The sequence below is a fragment of the Platalea leucorodia genome (assembly GCF_965183815.1).
Source record: "Platalea leucorodia genome assembly, chromosome: 14".
Classification (NCBI taxonomy): Eukaryota; Metazoa; Chordata; class Aves; order Pelecaniformes; family Threskiornithidae; genus Platalea; species Platalea leucorodia.
This window is the reverse complement of record NC_138836.1, coordinates 4,811,316-4,821,439: the sequence shown is the minus strand read 5'-3', so window position 1 is coordinate 4,821,439 and position 10,124 is coordinate 4,811,316. Positions and strand designations below refer to the sequence as shown.

At 68.7% G+C, this 10,124-nt stretch overlaps 1 protein-coding gene across 1 annotated transcript; it reads left to right on the top strand.

The window, feature by feature from the left end:
- Window positions 1-3,407: 3,407 nt before the first annotated feature.
- On the top strand, window positions 3,408-6,908 carry GCGR (glucagon receptor; the record flags this gene model as incomplete). Its single annotated transcript, XM_082326453.1, has 13 exons — window positions 3,408-3,458; window positions 3,786-3,882; window positions 4,006-4,113; window positions 4,281-4,402; window positions 4,806-4,912; window positions 5,030-5,183; window positions 5,249-5,408; window positions 5,489-5,549; window positions 5,800-5,869; window positions 6,025-6,113; window positions 6,222-6,360; window positions 6,483-6,524; window positions 6,612-6,908. 13 exons carry the CDS (start codon window positions 3,408-3,410, stop codon window positions 6,906-6,908), a joined length of 1,497 nt encoding a protein of 498 aa, XP_082182579.1.
- Between the last annotated feature and the right edge of the window lie 3,216 nt (window positions 6,909-10,124).

Below are 10,124 nucleotides of genomic sequence, written 5' to 3'. Positions count from 1 at the left end.
GCATCGCTCCCCGGGGCAGGGTGGGTGCTCAGCCGGCCGTGGGGGGTCTGTGCAGGCACAGAGCTGCTGCAGGGCAAAAGTGGGGGGTAAAATCCCAACACAAGCCTTTTCCCATCTACTCCCTATGGCTTGGTGCAATGCCACCGTGGTGGCAGCAGCCTGGTGGCACAGCGTGCCCTGGTACTCGGCTCACCCCATCCCCTCCCCAGGCTGCACCCCCCGGCCCCCTGCCTGCCAGCGAACCATGGGGCTGGTGGCTGCTGGGCCCTGAGCTGCTGGGAGGGCGCAGGTCCGGGGGCTGCAGAGAAGCCGGTCTGGGGGCAGAGGGGGTTCTTGCTCTGCCCCTGCCACTGCAGGGGTTGGGACCGCTGGCTCGGGAAGGGCTCAATGCACCAACGGGGGCGCCAGTGACCGCCCTGTTCCCCCCACCCCAAGGGTAGATGATGGTGCTTGGGTCTGACACCTCTGGCTCCCCCGGCACCGGGACTGCCGGCACTGACCCCTTCCCCGCGTGGGCACAGCCGTCCCGGGGCTGGTTCCTCTTTCCTCCTCTCCCATCGTGGGTGCGAGGTCTCCCTCACTAGCGGAGCAGCACCGGGTGTTTGTAGCCCGGCCTCCGCAGGGGTCAGCAGCCGCAGAGCCATGACACAGGAACATGCCGTGTTGCCCAATGCCAGCTTGGGTCAAAAGTCCCCCGTGTGCCCACTGTGGCATGCTGCAGCCCCAGCAGATGCACTCGCTTGCATGCCAGGCACCCTCCACCTGGTGCCCATGGCTCAATGCGGTGCAGGGTCCCCCAAAGCCGGGCCCTGGCTGGGGGTGAGGTGCTGGGGCAGGGGAGTGTGGCACTGGGAGCCAGTCGGGCATGTCAGGGTGAGGGGAGGTGGTGACGTGGAGCTGGGTCCCTCCCGTGGTGCTGCCTCTGGCAGCAGTGGACACGGCAGAGAGGAGATCCCAGCACCGGTGGCCATGGCACGTCCAGCCGGCAGCAACCGCTGCTCCGAGCACTGCAGGCACTGACGCTGGGCAGTGCCAGCTCCCGGGGAGGTGCTTGGCACTGCCGGTGGTCCGAGCTCCCCCAGACCCCCCCATCCCGGCCACACAGGACCACTGCTCCTTCCCTGCCGCTGCCTGTCTGGACTGAACCACAGGCAACTGGTCCACAGCTAGTCCTGCACACCCACGTGTCTGCTAGAAATAGCCTGTGTCTCCGAGAGCGCACCGTGGGGCGGCCGAGCTGCCGGGGGTCCCTTGCACCGCGGGGAGCGGGGGGCCGGCACGGCGCTGCGGCTGCGCGGCACCGCGGGCAGCTGGGGCAAAGGGCCTGGGCAGGGCCCCGCTGCGAAGCGGGGAGCCCCATGCTGGAGGTGAGGAGCGTGACTGGCCCCGCGTGCCAGGACCCCTCACCCAGTGCAGTCTGCCCAGCTTGGCCGCGGCAGGGCCCCGGGGCCGGGGGAGCAGCAGCCAGCCCAGGGGGGAGTCTAGGGCAGAGGCCTCCCCGCCGCTAAATCCCATTGCAGGCAACTAAAAATAGAGACACCTCTGCCCCAAAGCTGCCTCCCCAGGCTGCAGAGAGGGGCTGGCAGCGAGTTCCCTGCTGACCCGCAGTGCCCGGGAGGAGTGTTTTCTCCCAGGGCAGGGATGCTCGGGGCAGGGGCTGGGCACTGGGAGGTTCCCACGGGGCCGGGCCACGGGCGGCGGCGGGATGGGGCAGGTGGGGATGCTGGCAGCGGGCGGGCGGGGGGACAGGGATGCTGGCATGGGGCTGCTGGGGACACAAGGACAGGGGATGCTGGCGTGGGGCTGGCAGGGGGATGAGGACAGGGAAGAGGACAGGGATGCTGGCGTGGGCAGGTGGCCGGCGGGTGCCCACTGAAGGACCCTGTTCCCAGAGCCCACCCAGTGCAGTCTGTCCCAGGAGACAGTTCCTTCTGTCCTGGGACTGTCTAAATAAGGCGCGCGCCGGCAGGTCCAGCTCCCCGAGCCACATCTGGAGCCCCACGCACTGATTAATGAGCTTCTCAGGCAGCCACTTGCGACATGGCGAGTGGTCTGCATGGAGGAAACACGACTTTCCCAGGGATAAAAATAGGCACGGGCAGAGCGGTGAGCCCTGGGAGCAGTGGGTGGTTGGGGAGCGCGGCGCTCCGGCTGGTGCCCGGGGGGAGGCCGGGGCGGGGGGTGATGCCGCAGTGTCTGTGGTGGCACTGGCACTGCTGTCTGTTCTGTTCCCATCCCTTCCCCGGCTCGGCTGCTCTCACCCCACACGGCCGCGTCGTGCTGTGGGGCCATCGTCAGAATAGGCCCTTGTCGGAAGAGCCGAAATCCCGCTCAGGAGCCCTGTAACCGGCTTAGGGGGATGGAGGGAATTACGGCGCCTCGTGAGCTGGGCTTTGCAGGGAGCTCCTGGGTGCCGTGTCAGACGAGGTGCCATGTCGCTCGCCCAGGCTGGGGGTGATGGAGCTGCGGCCGCGCAACCAGGCTGAGCCAGCCCAGGGGCCATGGCAGCCCCGCAAGCCGGGGATCCCTGCGGGTTAATGGTTAACCACCCTGGGGCTGGCAGCCATCCCTGCCAGCTCCCTGTCCACCTCCATCCCCGGGTGGGTACTGCGGCTGGGCAGGCCTGTGGGGCCAGGGACAGGGCCAGGATGCTCTGAGAGCCACCCCGCGGGGCCATCCCAGGGGCCTGGCCACCTCCACCGCTGGACATGGATCTGCCACGAGCAGTGGCGTGGAGGCAGTGGGGAGGCAGACCGGGCGCCAGCCCCTGCCCTGAGAAGATGCTCAGGCATGAGGAGGGGTCCTGGCTGCCGCTGGGGTCCTGGGCTCTCAGGGCTCAGCACCGATACAGCGCCAGGCACCAGCACCTGTGTGGGTGGCCCCAGCCCGGGGTCTGTGCGCAGGGGGGTTCCGGAGGCAGCGTTGCCTTAGGGAGGCGCAAGGGTCCGCCCTGTGCAGGGGTGATGTCCCATGCATGGCTGTGCTCTGGCCACACAGGGGCTGGGGGTTTTGGCTTGGCGGGCAGAGGGGTGGCATGGCCGCAGTTCCGATGCCGTCCTGGGGAGGAAATGGCAGGTACGCAGCCTCCCGGGAAAACGCACAAGAAAACAGCTGAATGTTAAAGCCAGGCAGGGTCAGGCAAGGACGGGGACAGGAGCGTGGTGCCGTGATGGGGGCTGGCTCTGCGCCGGGGCGGCCTCCCCTCCTGCACCCACCTGTGCCCGGCTGCACAGTCCCGGCTCTGCCCTGGGACGGGTCCTGCCACCTGCATCCCTGTGACCTGGCGTCTCATGCAGGGTCACCCACACGCCAGGGCCCTCGCCGCCAGGGCAGAGGAGCTGCCCAGGGCCAGTAGGAAACCAGGCACCCCACACTGCTCCCCATGCGGCTCGCGGCCCAGCGGAGGGATGTCCCAGCTGCGTCTCCTCAGCCTCCTGCTGCTGCTGCTCTGCTGCCAGGTAAGGATGGGCCATCCCGCGTGATGGTGCTCTGCCCCACAACCAGCTTGCTGCACGCCCCCGAGCCGCTGCTGATCCACCCCTGCCCACAGCAGCCCCTTGCCATGGCACGCTGCGCAGCAGCCGCTGCCCTTTCTTGCTTGCCCTGCATGGCATGGCATGGCATGGCATGGCATAGCATGGCACTGCACGGCATGGCATAGCATGGCACTGCACGGCGTGTTAGCCCACACTCACCCATGGCCATCCCCAAGCCGGGGTTGCTGCCCTGCCTGGCATGGCAGCTCCCACGGGCAGGGCACGGGTGACACTCCCCGGTGCCTCCAGGGCCCCTTCGCCCAGATCACGGATTTCGTCTTCGAGAGCTGGAAGGCATACAGTGAGGAGTGCCACCGCAACATGAGCCACCTGCCCGCGCCCACAGGTGAGAGCTGGCGCGGGGTCCCAGCGGGACGGGGACGGGGGGGGCGGGGCTGGCGTGGGGCCTGGCACCCGGCTCCCTGCGCGGGTGACGCCGAGGGCACCGCCACGTCCCGTCCCTCCGCAGAGCTGGTCTGCAACCGCACCTTCGACAAGTTCTCCTGCTGGCCCGACACGCCGCCCAACAGCACCGCCAGCGTCCCCTGCCCCTGGTTCCTGCCCTGGTACCAGAAAGGTAACGGCCGGGCAAGTGCATGTGTGTGTGTGTGTGTGCACACACGTGTGTGTGTGCACAGGTATGTGTGCAGGTGCTGCTCCAGGCAGTCACGCCCGGGGCCGATGCACGGCGCCAGCGGTGGGTCTGGGGCCCAGCACACCCCCATTGCCCTCCTCCCCTCGCAGTGAAGCACAGACACGTCTTCAAGACCTGCGGGCCGGACGGGCAGTGGATCACGGGCCCCCGGGGACAGTCCCTGCGCGATGCCACGCAGTGCGAGCTCGATGCTGAGGACCTGGAGGCGCAGGTGAGCAGAACTGGGGGTCGGCCATTGCAGGGCTCCCTGCCCTTGCCCTCCCTGCCCTTGCCCTGCCCTACGCTGCCCTGCCCTGCCCCGCCCTGCCTGCCCCTGCCCTGCCCTTGCCCTGCCCTGCCCCTGCCCTGCCCTTGCCCCGCCCCTGCCCCCGCCCTGCCCTGCCCTGCCCTGCCCCGCCCCTGCCCCGCCCTGCCCCTGCCCTGCCCTGCCCCGCCCCTGCCCTGCCCCTGCCCTGCCCTACCCTGCCCTACCCTGCCCTGCCTGCCCCTGCCCTGCCCTACCCTGCCCTACCCTGCCCAGCCCAGCCCTGCCCTGCCCTGCCCTGCCCTGCCTGCCCCTGCCCTGCCCTGCCTGCCTGCCTGCCCCTGCTCTCACTGGCTCCTTCCCTCTCCAGGAAAAATTTGCCAAGACTTACGGCAGCTTCAAGGTGATGTACACCGTGGGCTACTCAGTGTCGCTCTGTGCGCTGCTCCTCGCCCTGGCCCTGCTGCTGGGCTTCAGGTAGGGGCGCGGGCACGGGGGCCGTGCCAGCGGGCCGGGGGCAGGAGATGGGGGGCAGGCGGCGGCCGTGCCGGGGGTCCGGGCACAGGCACTGACAGCGGCTCCCCGCCTCCGCAGCAAGCTGCACTGCATGAGGAACTACATCCACATGAACCTCTTCGCCTCCTTCATCCTGAAGGGAGTCTCCGTGCTGGTCATCGACGCCCTGCTCAAGACCCACTACAGCGACAAGATTGACGACTACAACGTGCATATCTGGCTGAGTGACGAGGTGAGCCACGGGGCCGGTGGGGCTGGGGACGCGGGCAGCGCAGCAGCCCTGACCCCTGCCCACAGGCGGCAGCAGGCTGCCGGGCGGCCACAGTCTTCATGCAGTACGGCATAGTGGCCAACTACTGCTGGCTGCTGGTGGAGGGCATCTACCTGCACAACCTCCTGGTGGTGGCCGTCTTCTCCGAGAGGAGCTACTTTACCCTCTACCTGTGCATCGGCTGGGGTGAGTGCGGGCGGGCTGGCTCCCCGTCCCCAACCTTGACCCCGCTGTGCCTCACCCGACCCTGCCCACCTCCCCTCCAGGGGCGCCTATGCTGTTCCTCATCCCCTGGGTCGTTGTGAAGTTCCTCTACGAAAACATCCAGTGAGTACCAGTCCCTGCAGCGATTTGGCGTCTGTGGGTGTGCGGGGCACGGGTGGATGCGTGTGGGACATGGTGAGGGATGGTGGGGACGGTGTGACAGCCCCGGAGAGGCTCCACGCCATCGCCCCATGCAAGGAGCAGGGTGCCAGGCTGTGGCACTCACTCGGCTGGGGCTGCCAACGCCACGCCGGGCTCTAGCAGCTGCCCGGTTGAGGGGCTGCCTGGCAGTCCCTATCCCCTGCCTCTCCAGGTGCTGGACCACGAACAACAACATGGGCTTCTGGTGGATCCTTCGCTTCCCCGTGTTCCTGGCCATCCTGGTGAGTCCGGGGCTGCGGCTCTGCCCACCGCAGCGCTTCACTCGGCGTCTGTGAGGGCGCCGAGCCTGCTGCGAAAGGGGCTGCCCTGGACAGGGGACAGAGCTGCCCTGCCTGCCCCTGCCCTGCCCCTCATTGCACACTCTGCTCCATTGCAGATCAACTTCTTCATCTTCATCCGCATCATCCAGATCCTCGTCTCCAAGCTCCGCGCACACCAGATGCGTTACACTGACTACAAGTTCAGGTGGGTGGTGGGGACAGCCCCGGCCCCGCACACCCATGGTGCACACGCTGGTGCGCGTGTATGTGCCCACCCCGTGATCCCAGCGCTGACGGGCCTCTCTCCACGCAGGCTGGCCAAGTCCACGCTGACGCTGATCCCACTGCTGGGCATCCACGAGGTGGTCTTCGCCTTCATCACAGATGAGCACGCCCAGGGTACCCTGCGCTACGTCAAGCTCTTCTTTGACCTCTTCCTGAGCTCCTTCCAGGTGAGCCCAGCCCCACACGGGACAGGCCCTTCACAAGGACCCTTCATCTCAGGAGGGAGCAGACCAGGGTTGGGGTCGGGGTCCAGCCACGTGCCTCTCACGCCTCTCCTCCCTCCACCCAGGGGATGCTGGTGGCCATTCTCTACTGCTTCGTCAACAAGGAGGTGAGCAGGACAGCATGGGAGTGGGCAGCCGGGGCAGCTTAGGCAGCCGGCGGGCACAGGGACCACGCTGATGGTGGCTGCTTGCAGGTGCAGGCAGAGCTACTGAAGAGGTGGCAGCGCTGGAAGCTGGGGAAGGACCTGGCGGAGGAGTACAAGCACACCTACAGCCACGCGCCCAGCGCCCGCAACGGTGCCGGCAGTGCCTGTGAGAAGCATCAGCTGGTGAGCGGCTGCGCCAACGGGCTGGGGCGCAGCCCGGCCGCCGTGCGCCCCGGCACCCACTACCTCGAGAGGACCGGCCGCAGCACCGCCGAGCACCTCGCCCTGGGGGACCGGCACCACTGCTACGAGTTCCCCGAGACCACGGCTGAGAGCCACTTCTGAGCCTGCAGCTGGAGTCGGGGGGCCGTGCTGGCCCCGCTGCCGCAGGCTGAGCCGGCTGGGGCAGCCGCTGCCTCCTTCCCCAGCCCCGTCCTCCTGCGGGCGCTGCGCAGGCTGTGCGGGACCCTGCCCGCTGCGGTGAGGACGCTGCACCGTGCTGGACGTGCACGGGACGATGGACACGGCTGGGCCAGCTGCGGGTGAGGCACGGCGAGTGGGACCTGGACCTCTGTTGGGAGGGGATCCGTGGGGCGGGGGGATCTGTCTGTGGGGTGGGGGGGGTTCATCCTGTGGTGCTGCCCTTGTGCGCCTTCGAGACCCTTTGCGCAGTGCTGTAATTTATCTGTCGTAACTGTAAATAGGTGTGGGCCCGTGCCGGGCTGCAGGGCCAGTTCTGTGTGAGCCTCTCTGTCCGTAACGGGCGTCCGGGGTGTGGGGACCACAGGTCTGCCCACAGGTGAGTGAGGCAGCGGCCACTGCAGCGCTGTCGAACAGGGCTCCAGCTCCCCACCAGCACGTGCTCTCCTCGGGCCACTAATCGGCTCTGTCTTCTCACTGCCAGGAGCCCTTAATTAAATCATTTGGCTCTGCCCGCCAGCACCCCCTCTCTCCTGGGAGCGGGCCCAGGCCACGGCCGGGCAGCAGCCACCGGCAGCACCGAGCACCGTGAGCAGCGCCATGGGGTGCAGGGCTGTGGGTCCCCCTGTGCCTGGGCTGGCTGTCCGTGGCAGGGAGGGAGCGTGGTGGGCCGGCACCCTAAGAGGCTTGTGCTGCGCACATGAGCGCTAAGCCCGGATGCCACGGCTTTGGGCACCACAATCGCCTGGTGTGCAGGGATTAGCCAGGCCCACCTCCCCGGCTGGGGGGCACCCTGCCCGACGGGTGGCAGCGGGACAGCCAGCCAGTCCTGCCACAACCCCCTGCCGCCCCACGGGCCCTGGGTGTGGGGCACTGCCTGTCACCAGCCCCGTGCAGGTGACAGTCCCTGGCTGTCTGGACCCCATGCGCAGCCCGGCACAGGGAACACGACGAGCGGAGCGAGTGCTTGGAGCTGTGCCCCAGCAGCCCCACGCAGTAAACAGCAGTGCTGGGCATGTGGTCGTCCCCCCTCACCAAATCCCACCCCGTCCCAGCATCGCCTGCACCGCCATGGCCACGGCCCTGCCAGCCAGCACAAGGGATGGCAGGAGCCGTGCCGGCTGCCTGGGGGGTGGCGGGGTCCCAGACCGCTGCGAGGGCACGGGCGTCAGTGGGGCCAGCCGTGGCGTGGGGAGGGCATGCCCGCAGCACCGGCCTGGGCTGTGCGGCTCTTGGCTCCCGGCGGCAGCGCCGTGCCGAGCACGCAGTAATTTTCCTCTGTTTACTTGACAACTTGCCGTCTGCCCCAGCCAAGCGGGACCCGGTGTCCAGGGGCCGGTGCGGCGCAGGCAGCGGGGACATGGGGCGGAGGCGTCTGGGCCGTGGTGCCAGGGGCTGCGAGCCCATGGCAGCAACGCCGTGGGGCAGCGCGGCAGTGCTGTGGGGACGCGTTACCCACGGAGGAGTGGGGCTGAGCAGGCAAGGGCAGGGGTTCAGGTCTGCCTGGGCCCCCGGGTGCAGGGACAGGGATGGGGAGGGGGACAGGGGTGGACCCTGCCTAGAGCCGCGGTGCCGGAGCTGGCCACAACAGCCCCTGCGGAGCCGCTGGCCCCCACTGCCGCTGCCGTCACTGTGGCCTCCTGACGCGGTAACGAGCCTAATTGAGGCAAATTGCTGGAGCACGAAGCGGTTTCTGTGAAGGTAAATATGGTCATTGAGCGGCGCCGGGTCCTGCGCCTGTTGCTCCAGCGTTGCCATGGCAACACCCCACTGTCGTCCCCAGTGGCACAGTGATGCCCCACCACCGCAGCCAGGCTGGCCCCACAGCGCCGAGGGCACAGGGACCCCTGGACCCTGCCCAGGCAGGGTGATGTGCAGCGCCAGGGCCCCGCATCTGCCACACCGCAACGGGGACCCCAAACCAGCCCCAGCCCATGGGGTGTCCTGGGGGGTCAGAGCTGCCAGCACCAGGCACAGCCCTGAGCAGGGACGGCGTCCACTGGTGGCCGGGAGCCTCATGCAAGCGCCTGATGTCTGCCTGTGCCGGGGCTCACCGGAGCACGTCCCCTCCCTCGGAGCTGCTCACCACAGCCCCATAGCACCTGCCGCCAGCCTGGCTGCCACCCCAAAGCCGGGGCACTGCCTGTGCCGCAGGGCTGAGCCTGCAGCCCCTGTGCCCTGGTCGTTCCCCAGCTCCCACAGAGCCATGTGCCCTGGCCAGTGGCTCCCACCTGCGGCCAGTGGCTCCCCGGCACACACGGACCCCCGGGACTGCTGGGTACAGCCCCTCCTTGGGCGGCACCACAGCTCCTGGGACCCCAGGGAAAGGGAGCAGGGTGTCCCGCAGCCCCTGGGAGCAGGGCCAGCCCTGGCCCAAGGAGCTAGCTCCCACGGGACTGCCATCAGCATCCTTTGCCATCACCACAGAGTCTCTGGAAGGGGACAGCCCGCTGCCCCTGTGCTGCTGTGCCCACCGGCTGCCGGGGCTCTGCCTGCGTCCAGGGCTGAGGGCTGAGTCTCCACTCGCAGTGGGTGCCTGCAGGACACAGCACCCACCCTACACCGAGCAGGCAAGACACGAGGGGCTTGGAGGAAGCTGCCCCTGCCCCTCACCCCGGGGACCCTGCTGGGGCCACAGCGAAGGCTGGGGCTGGGGGACCCGTCCCTGCCGTGGCCTGGCACTGCCCACAGCGAGTGTCACCCCCGCGCGCACCCCGGCAGCTCCCCGCACCGCACCAGCACCAGGCTGCGTGCAGCACAGCCTGCGCTCCGCACCCCGGGGTACGTCCCAGGCAGCACGACCTGCACAACACACGCGTGTGCACACACACTCACAGACACGGGTGCACGCCTTGGCTGCCTGGCGGGAGCTGCTTCTTCCCAGGGACCCGCTGAACAAAGGCGCTGCCACCAGCCCGCACGCCCCAGGCAGACGGGCCAGACTCGGCTGCAGTGCGAGTGGCTGTGGGGCTAAACCCAAGGTGTGGAGCGGGGCCAGAGCCTTAAATCGCCACTCACCGCCCAACCCAGCCTGCCCGGGCAGCAGCACCCCTGCAGCTGCAGCCAGGCACCCCGGGGCCACGGCGCCTCGCAGGAATACTCCCACTTTATCAAGGGAACTGAGCACCACAAATTGGTCTT